The following is a 23,626-nucleotide window of genomic DNA, read 5'->3' on the forward strand; positions in this document are numbered from 1 at the left end:
AACCAGTTAACGCTTGACAGCCAGTTGCCATAGTTACGTTCGCATTGATTAACCCATCAATCCAGCCAACAATTTGTTTTTTCTCACATCTCAATAATTGCCAAGGGATGAGGGACAATTAGTTTCTGTTGTGTCGCACCTCTGGAGAGAAACACCACTGCTCAGAGAATTGATGGCAGCGCAAAATAGATGTTAAACCACAGGCTCTGTTCTTACATTTCATCAACACCATCTGCTGTGATAACTCACCTGTGCAAGTTAATGCCAGTTGTTTAGTTATATGCTAGAAAAGTGAAAATAGCGAGGGAGGCAGCGATGATTTTATATATATTTTTTAAGCTAAACACCATATGCTTCTGTTTCCTAAAAACAATGTTTACTTGTCATTGCAAAAGCATTGAAGAGATGACCCATGGTGGTGTGGTTACTACTGTGTATGGCGTTCTCTATAATGAAGTGGAGTTGATCCAGCTTTATGGCCATCAATTTGTGAAAGGGACCATAAATAGTTGCTGTGTCCACTTAGCTGGATCATGAATTGAAATGTAAGGAGGGAATGGCCGACTGCAGCATCTGTAATGTTCTTGACCTGACCTACACCAATCTAATATATCTCTGCACAGGCTTTCAATCTATGCATTCAATAACCCCTCCTGTCTTCAATATCCTTGTTCTTTTGTTTCCTTTCATCCCTCCCTCTTTTACTCTGTCCAATCTGTGTTGATTGTGTTGAGAGGTTGTAGCTTCTTGTCCGAGGGAAATTGAATGGCCTGATGTGTATGAGAGACAAATGATAAGTAGAAGGAGAGTGGTAGGAAGTCCATGAGTGCACTAAGTCACACCTCCCATGAGGTAGCGTACAAAAGACTCAAAGCCTATTACAGACCTTCCATCCATTAAGATCTTGGCCTTTTAGAAAACAATTCAACAGGCAACACTCTCTTCTTGTTCACGCAACACCGCTATGTTCTGTGTGCTACAAAAAGTTCCACCTCCAGACACTGAATTCTAGCTATTTAGTGATTAGCAATTATTAAAGGCATTTTTAGTCAACTCTGTTTCCCTGAACCTGCCCATGTACTATAATAATATATTGATAATGCGATCTGTATTATGAAATTAATACTGCAGGAATACACATTTAAGTAATCGACCCATGTGGCAGGGAAAGCAGTGGAAACCAATTGTGCATTTCCTGCTTTGATATCTGTTTATCTTGATTAGCCATGCTGTCTTAGTGCTTTACAACCCTCTGAAATTGTCTGTCTTGCAATTTTCCACCCCCTGCAGCTGTACAGTTCAGGCTGTGTTGTGCTTGAAATAAGCAGGAAACGGCTGCTGGCATTTCTTTTTACACTAGGGAAACTTGTCTCCTCTGGCTATACTTTGCACATGTTTGTTTGTTTGTTTGTGTGTGTGTCTAGGTGTTTGTGTGATTGCCAGCAATTGTCAAGGAACACAATTCCATGAGTATGATGGCTGCTGTCATTAAGTTAATCACGGGCCCGCTTGGATTTACTGTCTGTCAATCTGACATCTGCCCATCCTGTCACCTCAATTCAGTCGATCCATTTGATGTCGGTGCTTGACATGCAATCTCTCAAAAAGCTGGCAGCTGTGGCTGCTTAGAGGAAGACAGATCTTTCATCACTGCAAACAAAATGTATGTCACAAATCATGTTTATTATTATACTCATACTGTGGGTCTAACTTGGACAAGACGAGACAAGAATCATACATATTCAAGACTGTGTTTCAGCAGTTTAATGCGAAGTGTAAGCAATGGCAAATTAAGCTTTAGTTCTATCAGGAAGACTATCTTTCAGCCTCATTCACTCACAATTCTTACAACTGTATCTGCACAAAAAAGTAAAGCAGATTTACCCTTGGAAATTTAGTTTGAAAACATAGAGCAATACATTTCCTTAGCACTTGTTTAAAGTATCATAAGGTCACATGTACCGAAAAAGCAAAGAAAGTAATCAGAGAGAGGAAGATGCTCACTTCCCAGGAGGAAAAGTCAGGAGCCAAAACAGGAAGTCCGTCTACAGTAGTGTACAGGCAATACTTGTAATATGACTTCATATGAAGGTAAAATATTCCCTATTTACTTCAATGAAATGAAATCTATCAAATATATTGAAGGTAACAATGTAAGTGTTAACCTGGGTCCTTCAAAATAAAATAATTTACAATGTTAATAATCTACAGTAGCACAGTGGTTTTTCCACATGGCCCTTACACACAGTCCCTTATTACACCATTTTGTATTTTATTTCTTTGTTTATTTCCCTCATAAACACCACTATGTGTATACATTTGTATTACCAATAATCATTGGAGGAACAACAGCTCTCAATGGGAGTCACCAATCTCGGGCCACAACTGCACTCAACTAAATTCTTAAAGTCTTTAAAATAATTGTGTTGTTGTCAGTTATATCTTTTGTTTTGCTGTACTTTGTAGCGTTCTTGCTGTTGTGTATTCAGTCTATAGCTGGAGATATTTGTGCACATTGTTTTTATCCCCCCACTAGAGTAATTCAGAAAGTTTCACAGACTTCCATCCGAGTTGAGTGTTTTCATATCAATGTACACATTACACTCAGCTTACTGCCAGCTCTGTCTTCAATCTAGTTATCAATGTGGTATTAACGTGGATTTGTATCTGCAATGTTGAGGTTTGCCGCCTAATTCTATATGATGAGTTTGGGGTGTGGATCAGTTTCATTGGTAGTTCTTATAAGATCTGCTGTCTGCCTTCCTTACTCCGTTTTCATCTAAAGCCGTGAACATGCTGCAAATATAAAGTGCTCCCTCTCTTTTAGTCACTGTTTGAAACGTCAGGCCTCACGCGTCTGTTTCAACCATTTCAACTTCATGTTCCCAAAGCGTTAGTGATCTGACTGGGGAAATAATTTAGTTTCCAAGTCACTCATGGGCGATCAAAGAATGTGCCTCTTTCATGTTGCACCACTATATTCTGCATTCAGTGTGCATTGTCCTTAAATATGTCAAGTGAAACTGGGGTTCCCAACAGGAAAGAAATCACCGCAGTGCAGAAAGAACTGCAACACTTTTTTACTTCAGACAAAACCCCTGAAAGTCGTGTTGTTATCTGTGATGTATTGCAGCGGACTATTTTAGGTTTTTGCTCGCGCCAATCTGAGAATTGTCTCCCTGAGATCTCTTGGAAACTTTAGAAGCTGAGTCATTAGACATTAGTCGCTGAACCTTTAGAGAAAACCAGGCTTCACTTGTAGCCAAACTGGAGATCTGTATGCCCACACACAATCACCTTTCATACCTGTTTCATACCCTTTGAATCATCTCTTTCCTTCTCCATTCTTGTCACAAGAATGGTATTGTATTACTCCTGTTCTGTGTCTTTTTCATTCCACCCTCCAACCATGTCCGTCCATCCTCATTGCTCATGACTTCCTAACTTCCTTTCCCAGAACTTCATCCCGGTTCTCTGTCACTCTTCGTTCCCATTTTCCCATTTTCCCATTTTTGCCTTGCCCTGTGTTCCTCTTTTCTCCCTTTCTGTACTCCCACATTTCTTCCCTTTCGGATGTATGCGTCTGTGTCCCTGTGTCTCTGTGTGTGTGGCACAGTTTGAATATGGATGATACATTATTTTGAAAGTAAGGAAATGTTTCACTTTAAAATGTGACACTAAAATGTGAAACTTTTAAAACAGGAAACATGCATTTCCCTTTTTATTTTAAAGTATATCGGTACAAAACAAATTTCCAAATGACAAGAAGCAGATATTTTCATTTGGTAAAACAGGTGTGACAGTCGGACACAGTAGTATTATAATTATTTCATGAGAATAAAGTCCATCCATCCATCTATCTATCCATCCTGTTGCTGGGGCTAAATCAATTGCGGGGAAAAACTTTGACAACATTTGAGACATTTTTAATAGCTCTTGGATGACAGATCAGCTGAACGGCAGTCAATGCTGAAGCATACTGTCAATGCTGGGATCAGCACTGGACAGCGCCTCAGCCGCCTGAACCTCATCAATAGGTTCTCACTCAGTTTCTGTTTCTAGTGAGTGTCCGTGAGTCAGGTCCTCCTCCACTGTACTGTGCTCCAATTTCCTCCACCATTGCATCCCACATGAGCTTACATGAAGCTGTGACATGTTGATGAATAGTGAATGAACTCACACATATTGGACACACACCATAAGGGTGTATGCTCATTACATTGACCTGAGCTTCTTTTTTTAACCTGCCTTGACAGTATATCTCTCTGATATCCAAGCCAGCGCTGAATACTCTGACTCTGTTGTCATTAATTATTGAATCCTTGCTCTTAACCATTTCCCTGATGGGCCCCGTGGTTGACTTCCCCAAATGGAATGGGTCATTTCTCCTCCCACAGTGACACCAGCAGAGATTTCCAGATATGTTCATTTATCATCAAAGGAAACATTTATGAGAGAGCTCTGCCAATGGGTTGAGGTATTTGCACTGGTTTCTAACCACAGGAAAATAATTGTCCAACAAAAAAATTTCAGTATTTGGCTGATCTTAAATTTGTATCGACAGAAATGGTATCTAAATATAACCTTAAACCTTAGTACTAAAATATGTGTCTTAGTTTAAAATAATCTTCAAACTGAAAGAAGGTTGAGCGCTGATCTCACAGGTTTCAACTGATTTAAAATATAGAGTTTGTTGTAGCCTGAATTAGATACTAAAGTTATAACCATTAAACATTGTCATGAAATCACAACCTTATTTCGAATTCCAATTTTGGTCATCATTCTTCTGCAATGTATTTACATCAGTAATCACCAATATTTCACTGGAGTTGTAACCTTACCTTGTATGATTTAATGTGGCAATAAAATGTATCGATTGACGGAAGAAATCGCTCTTCATAAACGTGTGGGTGATGTCATGGAGACCACGTACAAATGTTTTACAGTCTAGGTTTCCAACTGGTAAAACACCTCCAGCTTATCAGCAACATAACCAACGTAACTGCTTCCTGCTGACATTTGTCACTCCAGTGTATATTGATTTATTTGCTGCAGTCCTGCCATAATAATATCAACATTGGCCGTCACATGTTTGAAGCGCATGACTTGTCGGAACCCATTTGGAGCGGGCTAATTGCTTGTCTTCCGGAAGTGCTGCTTGCAGCATTGCCGAGAACCACTTATCACTTCTTAGTGTGTGTTGGTTGTAACATTAGTATATCCAGCATCCAGCAGCAAAAGTAAACTGCTATCCATGAGCTGAGGCCTGTAAAGGCCCGCTGTGGATGCTTAGCTCAGCCCCACCCCCGCAGAGCACCAGTCGCTTGTTTATTCAACGTCTATTTATATTGAAAATGTCCAAATTGCATTAAATTTAACACCGGAGCGGTCTTCAGCAATAAACTTGTGCATTTCTGAATACAATTTAAACTGTTCAATGAGATAATATGCAAGATTGAATGAATATCACTTTAACAAAATATATATATTCAATACACACACAAACTAACACACATTGTTTGCATGTCCTTGCAAATATAAAATCCTCACAGTGTCTGCTTTTTGACATTTAAAAGCCGAGGAGGATTACACTTGTCAATGGCTTGTCTCAAGACAGCCTAAAACTGGAGAGAGAGGATTGACTTGTTGGGACAAGGAAAAGGTTGCACTGTGTAGGTGCTTTGAAGGAAGCCCCTCTGATGCGTTGTGCCCACGCTGAGGGACGCTTGCTGTTAAAAGCATAGGGGGACATGGCGGCCCCCCAAGACGTTCCTTTGACAGACTGCCTGCACAGAAGAGAGTGGACAGACCTGCAGAGAAGATGTTGTGATTAAAATCAAAGAGAGAAAGAGAATAAAAGGAATAAGAGATACCAAGGTTCTAAGTATCAAGACACATGTATTGAGTAAAGTAAAAGAAGTGACCACTGGAGAGAAAGGGACAGCATAGGGTAAGGACTACAGAACTGACGGCTGAGGACTGTGCTGTTTAATTATCGATTGTTGAGGTTATTTCAGCCCTGAGAATGCATTAGCTCTCTGGCAGCAGATTCAAAAAGGCTTTGGCTGCCCATCAGAGTCTCAAGCCACAATTAGTGGCCATTTTGGAAACAAAAACAACAGTTGTTTTCCAAACTTGGCTTCTTGCACTGGTTTAAATCACCCTGAGCGTGGCTCTCCATCGTTAAAGTGAAACAACTTCTTCTTTGTCATTGACGTAGAGAGAGGCAGCTTTGAGTCAAGTCTTAATCTCTGAGGAGAAAGATGGCCTGCGCTACAATGGGAAGAAAATTAACAAAATGTTTGGAGTCTCTTGTGTAACCGTTGCATGGGAGCTTTCGATCTCCACAGTACATAGACCACAGATGCGGCAGGTTACCATGACACCCTGGTCGCTTAGCAACATGGGCATCATAAACATTCCTCACTTCCGAAATGAATCACTTCTCATTCTCTCTCTTTGTCACCCTCTTTTGCACGCAACACTGGGCCATCAACATGAGAAAACTTTCATTCAAGTATCCTCATTCACCACAATCCACAAGATCCCCTCTCTAGTAGCATTCATGTTCATCAGATTGTCAAAGAAGGAGAAAAGCAAGAGCTTGAGCTTTTGAATAGAGCCCTTTTAAGTGTTGTGTTATGTAGTGGTGCATAATTACAGAGGAGTCACTGATCTCCAGTGTCTGGAAGTGCGTTATTAAACCGGCACTGGATGACATGCTGTGAGTCATTAAACACTGCTGTTAAAGCCCTAATCAGAGTAGGCACACAGTGGCACACACACACACACACACACACACACACACACACACACACACACACACACACACACACACACACACACACACACACACACACACACACTCATAAACTCAAGAGGCTCCTCATTCGCACGTTCTTTTATTAAGTCGTACATTGAAAGTGTTACACTTTTGCAATTCCCCATCAGTGCATATCCACTTGTACTCAAAAATCATTTGTTATCATGACTTATGTGCTGTTTCCGATGGCGTTCTGAAGAGAGCACATTATGCAATCGGTCACTTTAAATAATGATTTTTCCAAGAATATGCTGATGAAATTTACTAACTCCAAATTGCTGAATAAACAACATAAATTCTCTACTCGTGTCACATGCCAAGGGGCTTATTATTGACAGGTAATTATGCTGATGGCCTCCCAGTCTACAGCAGGCCTCTCAGAGTAACTACCTTCTGTATGATCATTATTGGGAGTAGTCTTGAGACATTGAAGTGTTACCTTTTCCAGTCAAACTTCATCGTGAAGGGGGAGCACATAATCAATTTTAGGATTGGGAAGTATTTATGGAACACACACGGAAAGAAAATAGGTGCCATGCATGTATTTTACATTGCAATATATTACTGAAACCACTACGTAATATTACTATACATTATTATACTATATTGTTAGTTTATTATATTATATGTTTTTTCATGATATTCTCTTCCATTTACATTTTTTTTAAATATATATTTACATTACAGAATTGTGTATAATACATGTATAATATATAATGGATATTACATTGCACATATACTATATAGTTTTAAATAGTACTATGTTAGTTACACCTACTATAGGTATTCATACGTATACCTATTTATGTTTTATATAGTATATAGTACATCATGACAGCCATTCTTTCTTATATGATGTACTGCATGTATATATTTTCTGTATTAATGTAGTTTCTCTAAAAAAAAATTCAGTTTTTGTTGGATTCATTCAAATAATGTTTTCTAACCTGTTAGCCAGTCTCTGAGCTGTTATCCACTCTGGATGTATCTTTTCTTAATCATACTGAGCACTTTAATGCTGAGTGGTGCTGTCCCAGTTGAATTATTCTGTGGTCAGAACGGCTGACTCTACTATGTGTCAATCATAAATCATTGATTTTCGCTCCTATATCTGCTCAGGTCGTCGCGCTTAGAGCCAAAGTTGCTGCTTTTTGCAATTTTTCTTCTTCTTTTTGTTACTAGGCCAATTCAACTGCCTTTTTGGGGGCTTTATCATATCTCAAAACATTTTGATATTTTAGGGGTCTCGAATTTGCCACCAATGACCGCTTTACAAAAAAAGTCAATCAGAACATTAAGCTCCGGCAACCATGTTTACTTCTATCAAAATGTTTTTATTTTCCATGATTTTTATATTTTATCTGAAAGAGGGCTTGTTAAACTATAAGAAAAATATATGATGGTCTACAAATGTTGACCAATTCTTTACATGTGAGCAAAACCAAATGCCCACCCTGAGTAAGACCAAATGCCCAAACGCCCACAGGACATTCACATCTCTATTAATTTGTTTTTAATACACAGGTATTAGAATAATTACATGTTCTAAGAGTAAACATGTCCCTTACTTTAGCTATCAAATATATTTTACAGAGTATTTACAAACAAGCATTCATTTGAAAAAGGTTATTCTCTAGTTTACCCACATTTCTTTTAGAATTAAAGGGAATTTCAATGGAATCTTACCCCATTTTTAGGTTATTTAATTTTGCCAATTCATAACCTGCAAGTAACCACAAAGATATGCTTAATATTTGTTGATTTCATTTAATTATCATAACAACAAAAAAGCTCAAAGACCAGGGTGGACTGGACGTAACATGGTGGAAATCATATCAGTGAACAATACATTTATTTAATGAAGGTAATTCATTCACATTTCACATACAAATGATAAATATAACTTCCATTAACAACCATTAATCATGAACACACAAGTTAGTTTCAAAAGAAACACAGGCTGCTGCAGCTTAGCTACAAACACAGTACAACATTGAACTTAAGTCATTTTGGTGGAAACATTGGCTGAACTTTTCAACTGTTTGTGAGCCATGAAAACAATTAGAACATTACTTGAACAGCTGTTACAATAGTAGTGAATCAAAGAGAGAAAGTTCATTCAACAAAAGGTAAAATATCCACGTCCTCAAACCCTACATCTTAAAGAGATGAGATCTAGAGGATGATGTTAAAGAAGAAAGAAGGATGGAGATAATTAACCACAATTATTTTTTCAATTCAGTTATTCTTCAGTCATGGAACAAAAGGCAGTTTAATCTTAAGTAATGAGTTTAAACTAGAGAGAAAACATTGCTGAAGAGAAAGAAGGTTCAATATTTACCTCCGTTTCATCACCTTTGATAATTCAGCTCAAACCATAGTGCTGCATAGGGGACAGGGAATACTTTGACAATTTAAAACAATTTAACATGGCAATACAGAACACATGAAACATAATACAATATCAGAGAAACACACACCAAAGAATTTAAACTAATGTGTAGCTTCATCTTCATCTTTCTGACACTTTCATGAATACACTTGCGATTTTTGAAATAACCGAGACAAGAGAATCTTGTTGAGCAAACACCACGACTAATGTGTTTCTCTAGTGTGGATAATTAAATGTTGTTTCATATTTTGCTTTTGTGTAAATGATTTACCACAAACTGAACAAATAAATGGTGTCTCTCCTGTGTGGACACGCATGTGAACCTTCAGGGTTCCCTTTTGTGAAAATGTTTTACTACACACAGAACAACTGAATTTCTCTCCTGTGTGGACAGTCATGTGATCCTTCAGGTTTCCCTTTTGTGAAAATGTTTTACTACACACAGAACAACTGAATTTCTCTCCTGTGTGGACAGTCATGTGAACCTTCAGGGTTCCCTTTTGTGAAAATGTTTTACTACACACGGAACAACTGAATTTCTCTCCTGTGTGGACGCACATGTGATCCTTCAGGTTTGCCTTTCGTAAGAATGTTTTACTACACACAGAACAACTGAATTTCTCTCCTGTGTGGACAGTCATGTGATCCTTCAGGGTTCCCTTGTGTGAAAATGTTTTACTACACACGGAACAACTGAATTTCTCTCCTGTGTGGACACGCATGTGAACCTTCAGAACACTATACAATCCAAATCTTTTGTCACAAACTAAGCATTGAAATGGTTTCACTCCTGCTTTGGATTCAGAGTATTTCTCCAGATGTCCCTTGTGGTCAAAGCTTCCAGCACATTCAGTGGAGCTGATTGATGTATTTCCAGTACTACAGTTCACATCACTTCCAGGTACTTTATTGTTTTGCAGAGGGTTTAGAGTGAATGAGAATTTGAGATCAGCCTCCTCCAGCCCTTGAAGCTGCTCTCCCTCCTGACTGATCCAGAGTTCCTCCTGCCCTGGGGGCTCTGCGTCCTCCTGGTCCTCTTTAATGTGTGGGGGCTCTGGGTCCGCCTGTTCCTCTTTAATGTGTGGGGGCTCTGGGTCCTCCTGGTCCTCTTTAATGTGTGGGGGCTCTGGGTCCTCCTGGTCCTCTTTAATGTGTGGGGGCTCTGGGTCCTCCTGTTCCTCTTTAATGTATGGGGGCTCTGGGTCCTCCTGGTCCTCTTTAATGTGTGGGGGCTCTGGGTCCTCCGGTTCCTCTTTAATGTATGGGGGCTCTGCGTCCTCCTGGTCCTCTTTAATGTGGGAGGACTCTGGCTCATCCTGTTCCTCTTTAATGTGGGGGCCTCTGGGTCCTCCTGCTCCTCTTTAATGTGGGGGGAGCCTGGGTCCTCCTGGTCCAGACTGGAGTTCCTGTCTGGCTGCTCAGAGGGAACCTCTTCTTGAACCACCAACAGCTGCTGGACGTCTGTAGAGAATAATAAAATACATTCATACGTCTGAGAAATCTCATATTAAACTCTATTACTCAAAAGGTTTATCACTGAAAAAGCAGTGAATTAGTTGTAAATGAGTTCGGCCCGCGTGAGGTCTTTTTCTGGTGTTATTGGAGAGTTTTGGAGACTTCTCTGGTGTCTGGGAGACTGTGACGTGAAAGCACATATCGTTCTGCAGTTACTGTCCTCAGCGAGCAGCGGGTGCTGCCGTGAGCCCCTCCGCCGTCCCAAAGCACTCACTTTAGCCCTTACCAGTAGCAGCACATAAACCATGTCATTTACTGTTTTTAAGTAATAAAATGAATATTGAGCAGAATTAGGTTCAGGCTACTGGTTCGGCCCTCCACAACGGTCCCAATTTCTCATGTGGCCATTTGGGAAAATGGATTGGCCAGCCCTGGTTTAAAGTGATAAAGAAAAAACAGAACCAACCTGCTCTTTGTATCCGGACTTCCGGGTTGAAAACAGCGTCCAGTAGTCTCCGTTGTCGCTCGTTCTCCTCTTTCGAACTAGAAAGTTCCTCCTCGTACTCTGCTATCGTTCTTTCAAACACCCCAAATATCTCTTCACCAGCCGCAGTTAGTCGCTGGTTGACTAAATATCTCAGCATTTGGACTTTAGACATTTTCAGTAACTCACGTAACTGACAACACGTTTCCTCCAGGCAAACTGTCAAACCTGCGCAGGAATGAACCAGTCTGAAACAATGGCTCAGTTACATAGCACACAAACAAGTTTGTGTGCTATGTAGGGAGGAGAATTCATTCATGAGTTGAAGGTTATAGCAGACAGATAAGAGCGTGCGTCTTAGCAAAACAGGTGTAACTTTTTAAGTTGGGAAGCTAGGGGTTAGAAAAGAATGTGTTGATAAGGGGATGTCCATAAATGATGTGGTTTCCCGGGAAGTTTGACGATAGAGAAGATGGAGGAGTTTCACGAAATTGGGGCATCAAGGTTCTTGCCAGCCTAAGCACAACTGGCCGCCATTTCTGAGAATGGAGTGGGACACGGGAAAAAAAAAAAAAACTGAGGTCATGATCATCTTAGTAATAGAACATCTTTGACGTGTCGAGTCTTGGCCAATCAGCGTTAAGATGTCTACAGCGGCTTCATTTCCCTCCCACCAGTTTTTTAATGGCAAGCTAGTCACCTTGCTAACACGTTCGCTAACGTTGTTGGGAGACAGCGAGTGAGATTACTGGCAGCGGAGAGTCCGTGGCAGCGTGTGACGTCAGACAGGAGAGCGGCGAGTCAGCGGCGACTCAGTTCTACCTACCGACACCTCACTACATATAAGGAGAGGACAATGGAGATTTTATCCAACTTTTATTTTAATAAAAAAAACGAAATGAGTTTCCTCCATAGGGTGGCCGGGCTACTGTTTATATTTAAGGGTTTAAGATCTACGTGTAGGAAAAAAGTGTATCCTCCAGTTAATTGTAATCTATATAGTTATGTGGTTATAATCACTGTCACACAGAGAGAGAGATGTTCAGGTTTACCTGGTGGAAACATTATGCAGTGTTCTAGACTAACAGTGACGTCTCCTCAAAGTAAAGTGGTATAACAGTATGACATAATATGGTCAAATAAAAATAAAATAAAAAGGCTGGTACATTATACATATTATGGCATATAAGTGTAATATTATGAAGTGAAATGTAGTAATAGCAAAACAATATTCAGTATAGTACAGCAGTATTGCATATTGTAAGTATTAAGTCTACAAAATACTATATATATTTATATATATATATATATATATATATATATATATATATATATATATATATATATATATATATATATATATATACACACACACACTACTGTTCAAAAGTTTGGGGTCATTTAGAAATGTCCATATTTTTCAAAGAAAAGCACTGTTATTTTCAATGAAGATCACATTACATGAATCAGAAATACACTATACATTGCTAATGTGGTAAATCCTATGCATAGCATCACATGTGTGGGTTCCATTATACTCTCAAAATGGCCAGAAAAAGAGAACTTTCATGTGAAACTCACCAGTCTTGTTCTTAGAAATGAAGACTATTCCATGCGAGAAATTGCGAAGAAACTGAACATTTGTCTGGGTGACCCCAAACTTTTGAACGGTAGTGTGTGTGTGTGTGTGTGTGTGTGTGTGTGTGTGTGTGTGTGTGTGTGTATGTGTATATGTACATATATATATTGTACACTTGGGTATTGACAAAAGAAGAATTAAAACCCATAATGATCATAGTTTGTCAGCTTCTCGACGAGTGACGCTGTTTGGCACTGACTCGCTTAGTAAGGAGGCCATAATAATTTTTGACTCATGGCTGAAGTTAAGTTTCTCCAGCTCTCCCCAAGGTTGGCAAAAAAAGCATCTCAAAATGCATCAGATTGATGCTTTAAAATATGGAATATTTAAATTTTTCTTACGGGGGAGCATGCCCCCGGACCTCTCTAGAGGGGTAATATCCTTCTCATCTTTTTCACCACTGACCCGTTTTCATGCCTGATATATAATCATTCAAACCATAACAATTATAAGTGCAATATTTGTTTATATATTAATTTGAATCACACAAAATAAGAGTAAGAAAAACATGACAGGCAAATGTCACGAGGACTTCAGAGACACATCGTAGGGCTGGGGAGAGAAAAGATGAACATTTCCCAGAGTGTCGGCAAAGCTGGAGGAGGAGTGGGGCGCTGACGCCTCATACATTAACACAGGGGATAAGGTCAGTGTCAGGGCCACCGTCAGGTTTTTTGTGTTCTTACCTGTTATCCAGTCTCTGAGCTGTTACCCACTCTGGATGTATCTTATCTTAATCATACTGAGCACTTTAATGCTGGTGCTGTCACATTTGAATTATTCTGGAGTCAGAACGGCTGACTCGATCATAAATCCTTGATTTTAGCTCCTATATCTGCTCAGATCACCGTGCTTTGGTCAGTGGCGTATAAAACATATTTAAAAATGTCAAACTTAATTAGCAATGTATACGTGGGTGGAGAAGCAAAACGTATTTGCAATTTTACCAGCTCACAAAAACAGAGATTGTATAGGAATCCTTTGTTTGGTGTCATGCAATGTTGTGCAAATATAGTTCTGTCGCTGTCTCCAAAAACTATGAATCTTTGATATCTATAATGTTGCCGAAAATGTTGAATCAGTGAGATAGAGATGGCGTGTGTGTGTGTGCCTGATATTGGCCACCAGTGACTCATTATTCACCACTTCCTGAAGTGTGTGCATTGTGTGTCTGGCTGCCTTTGTCAGCCCAGCTGTCGCACACTCTGTGTGTGTCCGCGGCTCCAGCTTTGAGTTTGTCATCTCTTTTTTCCTTCATGAAACTTATCAGACGTACAGTATTTGCATACAAAGAGGGAGTGTACATTTGATGTGTGTAGCTCATTATTGCGCTCTGTCATATTCAGGCATAGACAGCAGCTGCTGCATAATACACACGTTGCAGCGCGATGAGCAAAATGATAGTTGACATTCTTTTCTTGTCTTTTTCTTTTTGTCCTAAAAATTTGGATTTGTTTATTCTTAGCGTCTCGATACATGAACAATAACCCGGCGTGATGAGCGCTGAAACTGAAAAGTTCAGATTATTAAAGAGGGGGATACTTCGAGACATGGTGACACAGTAACGGTGTGTGTGTGCATGTGCAGAACCGCCGTGTCAACTTTGCAGCTGGGCACAGCTGTAATTGGGAGCTGTTTGCAGCCAGCTGGCACACAGAGAACGTGCTCAGCTGGGAGTGTTTGCTGGAGGAGAGATGAGCTGTCAAACCAGCACACAGCAGTGGATAGCGAGAGCAGCACAAATCCCTGACAAGTCACTTCCTGCGAAGTTGGTGAGCACTGCTTCTTGTCTAAGAGACCGGGGTTGTAGTATAGTAAGTAGGGTTAAGTCGTCAACTTGCATGTACTTACTGTACTGTACAGTTGTTTTCTTTCTTGTGTGTTCTCTCTCTCTCTCTCTCCTTCTCTCTTGCTCCCCTTTTCTCTCTCACCACTCTCCTCCTGACTCCCTTCAGGCTCAGGATAGATCTGACTAAAGTGCTGCCAGTCACAACAGCAGATGCTCATGTTTCCTCAGCTCTCCCGTGCCTCCCTGCACATCAGTGAGATGGCAGGTGTGTGTGTGTGTGTGTGTGTGTGTGTGTGTGTGTGTTCCGTCCTGGCAGGACTTGATGCTCTAATCAGACTGCCAGGAACGTGTGTCAGAAAAGCAAGTGTGCATGTTTACACAGTACATCTCTGTGTATTGGTTCTTAGATGGCAGACATGAAGGGTGCTTTTGAACAGCTGAGGGTGATTTGTGTATTCTACACGTATGTGTGTGAGGATGCCAGTCTCATTGCTTACCGTCCTCCCTCTCTCCATCCCTTCAAACGCTCCTTGTGCATTTAGGCATGAAGACTCATCTAAATAAGACAAATCTGTCCCCCATTATAACTCAAGGGAGTGCTGTGATTGATCACTGGAAACCCAGCACTCCCACTATCATCCTCCAACAAAGGTAGAGAGAATACAACACTGGGAAATGTTACATTATAAATAAAAAAAAGCTGTGTACAAGAACAGCTGCTGGTGCTGAGAGAAAGGTGTATTTGTCTCCACTGGGTTCATCTGTATATAAAACATCATCACAAATGATCTTTATGTGTATTTACTACTAGTGTTTTGGGGCTCAATTTGATAGATACAGTAATGTGGTTAATATTTGTTTACAGTGGAAGTTATAATTTTTTCTCCAAGGAGAAGACAAACACACATATGCACTCACTTGTTATATGCATGAGGATACAGTGGATTTATGGGGCTTATGCTATGAAGCGGTCACTTGCAGCTTTATAAACTTTTCCCCCCCCGCATATGCTCACTGTGTGTAACACAGCACAGTTTTCTTTCAATCTATCTAGTTTCTAATACTTCATATTTTTAACTCATATTCAGGTACCCCAATGACTGCACACATTAAGTGCATTTGCCAACTTAGGAAACAGAAGGTTCGCCCCCACTAGCAACTTAAAACAATTAGATGTGTCTATGTTCTCCTCACAAGAACTAATATCACAGGCAGCTCTTTATTCTTAGGCATCGAGTTGCACAGCGTGAACCAGGCATACATCATCTTCATTATCTGTTCTGTAACTCTCATTAGTCTTTCTATAGCAGCTTGCTGATATCATAAAATGTAAGCCAGCTCATTAGCAAGTCCATATTTTTGCCAGACGTATTAATTCTCATTACTTATGGCATTTTCTCTTGATAGGCTGTAGTTTCTTTCAGAGTTTGGAGTACATCCCAACTTTGTGAATTTGTATTGCATCCCAGTTGCTCTGACTTATTATCTGACACGTGTTCACATGGCACTGCCGCGTTATATAGAAACATAACATCTCTTAGACTGGGTGTGGGAAGGCAGAGGCGGTGCATTTGATGCTGGTCAGGTTGTTTTAGTTGGAGAGGGAAAACATGGTGACGAAGCAGGGGGGGCAGTCTACACGATGGGTCAAACTTGAGTTTGTTGTCTGTGGTGAATCTCAGATATTTGAAGATGCTCATCTGCTCAACTGTCTAGCCACGGGTGTAAATGGGCTTCAGTCCAGTATGAGGTGTATTTAATATCACGTCCTTTTATGTCCTTTTATGATCTATTGTGCAGTTATTTTGTTCCCCAGTTTTGTTTGTATATTTTATTTACTTGTTTGTTTGTTTTCTATTCCATTTGCTCTCTTTGGTTATTTGTTTGGTTTTGTTGTATTCATTGCCTTCATGGTATGGTCCTTTTTGTTTACCGGTATTTAAGTTATTTATGACTATGTTTTGCTTCTCTGTAGAGCACTTTTGTAAACTTTGTTTTTAAAGGTGCTATACAAATTAAGTTATTATTATTATATTATTTGAAGTGCTAATAACAAGTTATTTTGTCTTGTTCACGTTCAGCTGCAGGTAGCAGCCTTGGGTGAAGTGAGAAATGGAGTTTTTTTGACAGGCTGAAACTGAGTTATTGTCATTGTGAGGTCCAAGTATGGCTGCGTTATCAGAATATTTGAAGTATGTGGTGGTGGATGAAGGGCTGGTACAGTGTAGTAGAGGTTGTATAGAAAGGGGCTGAGGACACAAAGCAATGGGGATTTTGTGTGGTTGATGATCTTACTGTGCCCACTCTGACCAGCATGTAGTCTGTTAACGAGGTAATTGTGAACAAAGTGAATGGATGATGTGAAGACTCATGAAAGAGAAGGTACGTTGTGGTAAGACCATGATGTGAGGCTGTGGCTGTAATATGAAAGAGCAGAGAAGGCGAAGAACTGCAGCAGCTGCTGACTTCTGGCTCTATGACCTCTTGGTCTGCTGCGGAGACACTCATTAATGATTTCCTGGATGGTATTGTGGATTTTCTCCAGATTCATTCAGGACATAATGTCTTTATTCCAGTGTGAGTGGAAAGGAGTTGCAGAACTCTTCCACTTCAGTGAAATAGTCCGTGAAGCCAGTGAAGAAGTAACAGCCAACAAGTTCAGTTTGGCTTTTGGCAAGTCCCGTCTGGAGCGGTGTCAAACATGGCACTCAAAGGATTTGGCTCGATTTGGCGTTAAAGTAAGTCTGAAATAGTTTGAAACACTAATTTTCAAAACTCATAAATGTTAATTAAAGTTAAATAGCAAATTAAAACGACCAATCAGACAATTCATGCTGGGAACTCTAGTACTACTATACTGATCATGTTTCTTTTGGTACATTCATTCCACTCCATTCATTCCACTCATACAAGTCAAAAGAAATCAAAGTAAGAGGAACTTGTCTGTATGAATTATGCAGTTTTCTGAAACTTTTCATTTGACTTGACTTATATATTTACATTTAGGTCATGATGAAGACTACATGGAGTAGGCTAGTTTTATGCTAGTTTACAGTGAAGCATTTTGCAAGCAATATATACTGTATATGAATGCAAGAGTATGAGAATTCTTGCAAAATTGCTTTTGTTTGGAAATGCATAAAACGTACTGAACTGGTCACTGATGTAATACAGTAGGAGTGCTTCCAGAGTAAATCACCATCAGTGGGGTTGTGACCACAGCATCAGCTTATTAGTTTATTAGATTTAATAAACATACACCCCAATCTGTCTTTGAGCTAATAATGACCTGACCGGAAACAGACAGCTGTGGAGCCACTGGCAACTAAGTCTGCGAAGGCGCTGTGTGTTTTTACATTTGTGTAAAAAGACCACCAGAACCAGCTGTTGAGAGCCATATTCCTTACAAAACAAATACTTGTGTGTGGATGCATTGAGATTCACAAACATGACCAACTTACAGCATGTATACTACACATGTAATTTAAATACCCAATAATTGTTTTCCCTTGAAGTGACCTGTGTATTCAGGAACAGAGAGATGTTTAGCATGTCAAATGCAGTGCAGCTTTTCCCTCCTGCCTCAACCACACACCCACATATCTCTATTTCACATTTGCTCCTTTGCCAGCCACGAGGTCCCACCGTCTCTAACAGCTGCTGCTAAATTTCTCCCCTAATGAGACCCAACCGAGAGGCTGTCGAGGTAACCGTGTTTCAGACCACAACAGTGTCAGCCCCCAGCATGCATCATGGGACGGCGTGGCGTACAGGCACGAGTGATCTGCAGGAGGGAGTTTTCATTCTGAAAATGTTGCCTCTTGCCAATTGATTATGCGGTAAGGTGGGGCTTAATTTGCGGCTAAACAATGTTGGCACTATCTCTGTGGGAATGTCTATTTTATGGACACATGTTTAAAGTCAGTCAAGAAGATTAATGGTATTTTCCTTTTCTGTTCTCTCACCCATCAGGCCATTGTCTCACTGAGGAGTTAATCACATGAATTGTGTCTACTTTATCTTAGTGTGAGGTGTACGATGATGGTTTAAGATATGTTGTGCTTTTGGACAAGTGATTTCAAAATTGCCTACAATTACAGGCAAATGTACAGTTGATGTCATGTGTAAGGTCTGACGTGGCGCCCAAACACTGCAACTAATATCCCAGTATGAGATTCACAATCAGACTTGTCTCTGCCTATCTGATTCTTGCAACTGTCTTCTTTAATTTCACCGCAGAATTAATCAAATAATGAATTTTTTTAGACCCCCTCCTCCTCTCATTTTATAAATATTTTATATATATAATATATAATATAATATATAATATATATATATAATTTACTGCTTTGCCCCCATCAAGTCTCTGCTCCTTCTTTGTGACTTGAAGCCAGTAGTGCCGTACACATAAGCAGGAAGAGCCGGATTTTTATATTTCCCAGGGGAAATTAATAGTACAGCGCATTTCTGGACAAGGTACAGATTAAAAGCTGGGCCCATTATAAACCCATTAACCCAGTCATTAGGACCAGATATGGGAAAAGATGGAATATGTGGGTGTCTAATTTTAGCGCAACACTGTGTCACAGCTGTCACAGCTATTCCTAATTCATACCCACCGGTGCAGACAGGAGAGGAGATATGTGCAGGTATATCCCTTTAACTCACTGTTTGTGCATCAGCAGCACCTTCTTTAAAGCTGCCCTCGGGTTATAGGTCACGACTTCACACCTGTCTTTGATATTTAATTATTCATATTTTCAACTGCATATGTTGTTCTTTTTTAGAACACCAGGGCGGGATTTTCTCTAGCTCATTGCTTTTCAAATACACTGTCACTGTCATCTTTGGACAAAGTGTAAATTGGGGCCGAAGCCATTATCATGATATCGTTAGTAATGTTTCCCGAGAGCCAAAAGCTCCTCGCTTTTACGAGAATAATTAACATGGGCTAACATACTGTATTTCTCTTTCTTCTCCCAGAGGCTGGCAATGGAAGCAGAAAAGTTTCAAATGGAGCACGTGTGGCGGGGCGACAGTGAGGTGAGTGAGCGGCTGGAGCCCGATCGACTGTTCGTTAGCACCGGCCGCGTTGCAACACAGATCAGGCGGCCATAAGAGGAGCTGATTATCCAATATGATTGTAATAATTGGATGGCAAATCTCATTACAATGAGCTGCCATGACTTAATACAAGATTGAATTTCATCATTTTACATAATAGGCGGAAACAACTATGCATATGATGAGCACACAGGCACGTGCACACAAAGACGCTGCACACTGATATTGTCCATTAATCATACTATTAAGAATACATTAGAAGGGAATGTACACCAAATTATATGAACACAATATTATAATACTCATTTAATTACTTTGACCAATTGCTAATCCTGTGAATGCGGTGCCTGATTCCACAATGGCAGCCGGGAATTACAGCGCAGCGATTCACTGCCGCCGATGCCGTGTTTCAGCTTTGGCCGTTTCATAATAGATGCAAATTGCAAATTTCCTGGCCCTGCTTTGCAATGAGAAAAGCCTCACGCTCTTGGCAGCCATTTATCAAATGACAAATGATATTGAACAGTGAACAGTGAACATACTGTGGTGGAAAAACTTCAAAGAAATTCCACTTTGCCATTTAGCCTATTAACTTAAAAAAAAAAAGCTCTTCAGTGTTGTTTGCCAATCCTTAATGATTCTTTTCCATTAAAAGTTCCCATTATTCAACTTCTTACACACTGTGTTGCGTTAAACGGGGAAGGAAAATATATCTGCTATTTTACAATCACAGAGTTTGATGTTATTTTGTACCTGAATGCTCAGCTAGCGAACGTAATAATAGAAGACATTGTATGGGGATTTCTGCCATACTTCAACCGATTGAATATCTCAGTATCTGTGTAGTTTGGATATAGAAATTCCCAAAATAGGTTTAGCTTCGAGCTTTGCACAAATGTATTGAATTCATACTGACGTGTCCTCTGCATGAACCTGTTACTGTTGTGACTGAATAATATGAACTGAGGCCTCTTGTGGCTTCAGAGATTTGCATTATGTTGATAGCGATAAGAGCTTTTTGCAATGTCTGACGCCTCCACGGTTGACGGATAAAAATGTTATCACTGCACGACTCTCGTATTGTTTTTATATCAGAGAGATCATTTGATGGCCTAGATTGTGTAACCACAGCTTTTGTATAACTTCACAGAGTGCCTCAGACTCAGTGTAGCCCCACATGAACCTGTGAGTGCCTTCATTGGACACAGAGCATGCATGTTTTTTGTCTCCTGTATATCAGCCGTTTGTACACAATATATTCCAGTAAATTCTTTTAACACGGGATGTGGGCATTCTTTCTATAATGTGAAGCCACATATTCAGTGTGCAAAGCGGCATTATGAACAATTCTGTACAATACATACAGCTAATAAATTACTTGACATAAAGCAAAACACAGTGTAATGCACAAAGCAGGCTGACACAATGTGTGTGTGTGTGTGTGTGTGTGTGTGTGTGTGTGTGTGTGTGTGTGTGTGTGTGTGTGTGTGTGTTGCGCATGCGTCTGTTTTCTGTCACCTTTGATAACTGGGCCAATACTACTGGGCACCTCTCCCTGCTGACTTAAACACTTAAAAGCTGTCACTGGTGTGTGTCTGTTCAGTAATGTAATGACTTTGGCCCTATTTACAGTTGTCGTTAAAATACAAGCCGTATCCAGCTTCCTTAAACAGGTCAATTTGATTTGTCTTCATATTCGTTCTTGTTGTCTGCATTTTTATCTCATTTTAAGTGAGAGTGGGTTTGGAGGTGGCACTGTCGAAAATAAACATTGTAGAACATTAAATGTGATACTTTACAACACCATTACCATAATAATGTTTGCAGCTGCTGTGCATGCGAGTGAGAAGCACAAATGTCACAAATAGTAGACATGAACTGCGGTTTACACCTGGCAGACATTGGATCGCAATACGTTAACAGGCGTACTCTTATTCAGACAAAATAAACAAAATACAGATCACACACACTCTGATTTGATAGGACACATCACACCCACCGCAACATGCTCCATAGGTAATGGCATAAATCATATTTTTTACATCTCAACTCTTTCACCATCCTTCACACATGTCGTGTTCTTGCGCACAGCAGCCTCCCCTGAGGGGTGGGCCTGGTGGTGTGATCTTAGTATCAGTGTCCCCTCTTGAGGTGCACATTGTCTGCAGCAACATGAGCTGACAGAGAACATCATGGGACAGTCTGTTGTTATCAGTGTGTTTATTGTTGCATGCATGTTGCATGTACATACATATAACACCTGACATAACTAACTAAGAAACAGCAAAACAGAGAGCAGATGCTAGCCTTTGGCACAGTTTAGTGTAATATCTTATTGTGCGCTAATTCCATGCTGTTTAAACGGAGGTAGTAGTAGTGGCAGGAGGAGATCCCTTTTTGTCGTAGTAGTATGTGTTTTATTCAGTCAATCATTGCATACAATACATTAAGTAAAGCCACAATCTAATATACACAAAAGAAAAACTGAAAAGGTATAGGTAGAAGTGTAATGCTTATATATTCCTGTCCTAAATTCGTATCAATTAAATCAGATAATTAGTTTGATGTACAGAACAACAACAAAACAAAATATATATAGTAAGTAGTATAAATGGTGGGAGGGGAGTCAGTCAATAGTAAAACAAGAAAAGAAAAGAGGACTGTCTAGACCTGTCCTATATGAGAAGTGCCCTGAGATAACTCCTGGTATGATTTGGCACTCTATAAATAACATGGAAATGTAAATTGAACCAGCTCTGTGGCTCCAGGGCAGTCTTATGTCAGCAGGAACTATAGGTTAGCACGTCGGCGCCCTGATAGCCTGTGTCCTGACAGGAAGCCCGGCAGTGTGAGAGCAAAACAACACCACTTACTTCACTGATCCTCAGTGTCAAACACACTGCTGTCTTGCAAGGAAATAGGGCAGGATTTAAAGTCTATCCACAGCTGCAGTTGTAACTAAAACAAAAAAAGACAAGTATGATAGCTTTACTTCCTTCATGGCATCTTTTAAGATTAGATTACAGACATTTTAAAGGAGCATCTTCAGAATCTGAAACAGTCAGTTAGTCTGGCCATCAGTTTCATTCCATTTGATGCTTTCTTCATCCAAGAAAAAGTACAGTGTCTGGCTTAGCCTTTCCACAAATTCAATCTTTAGGGCAAATTTGAATGTGACTTCTTGTGGGAATTTGAGTCTCCTTTATTCCCAACAAGGACGTATCAAGGGAAATTAAGTAAACGAGAGGCAGAATAGCTTGGTGGGATTTGATCCTCGATCAAGGTGGACACATTTTGGCACCAATTTGGAGACGTGCACACTTAGTTGTGGATTTTTTAACATGGGGGTCTATTCTCCTCGATTGAGCCCAGCCTCGAGTGGCCATTTGAGGAACTGCAGTTTTTGGCACTTCCACATTGGTATTATTTATCTGTATCGGAGGCAAAGCACACGTCACTGATGTTGGTTTAGGTTTACAGTGGTAAAACCTTCAAACTTTCATCCAGAGAGGACAGTTTTTCAGGCTGCATTCAAGTAATTTATCAAAGTGTATATTGTGATTCATTGCTAATCTTTTCCTGTTTGTCTTTTTGTCAATCTCTTCGCAGGTTGACAACATGGTTTACTACAATGCCAAAGATGACGTAAGTTAAACTTCATCCCACTGTTTTTATATTCTGTCAGTGTAATTACAGATACAAATTGTCAAATATAACACCACAAGCAACCCATATCCAGCCCTCCAGAGAGCTTCACCATGGCAACAAACCCAATAGCAGATTTTCTTGATAGCCTGTAAGAATCTGTGAAAAGACGTCACTGTATATGTGTATGTACGAACTACTGATGCTATATCCATAATCATCTCTGGTTTGTGTGCATGTTTTTTTTAATATGTATAAGGACCAGTGGATGTTTTGGGCCCCACACATATGCGTGAGACATTGAATGCCTCCCCCGGCCTCAGACGTCATCTGTC

At 40.1% G+C, this 23,626-nt stretch overlaps 1 protein-coding gene across 1 annotated transcript in view; it reads left to right on the forward strand.

Annotated features, from left to right (window-relative positions):
* Positions 1–23,626, forward strand: part of cacna2d1a (calcium channel, voltage-dependent, alpha 2/delta subunit 1a) — a gene marked incomplete at its 5' end in the record, with an annotated part of 79,766 nt that overhangs the window by 17,348 nt on the left and 38,792 nt on the right. The window contains 2 exons of the mRNA XM_079235948.1: positions 19,566–19,625; positions 23,256–23,291. Of these exons, the coding sequence (XP_079092074.1) occupies positions 19,566–19,625; positions 23,256–23,291 (96 nt within the window). The remainder of the gene's footprint in view (positions 1–19,565; positions 19,626–23,255; positions 23,292–23,626) is intronic.

This window comes from Taurulus bubalis, assembly GCF_910589615.1.
Source record: "Taurulus bubalis genome assembly, chromosome: 20".
Classification (NCBI taxonomy): domain Eukaryota; kingdom Metazoa; phylum Chordata; class Actinopteri; order Perciformes; family Cottidae; genus Taurulus; species Taurulus bubalis.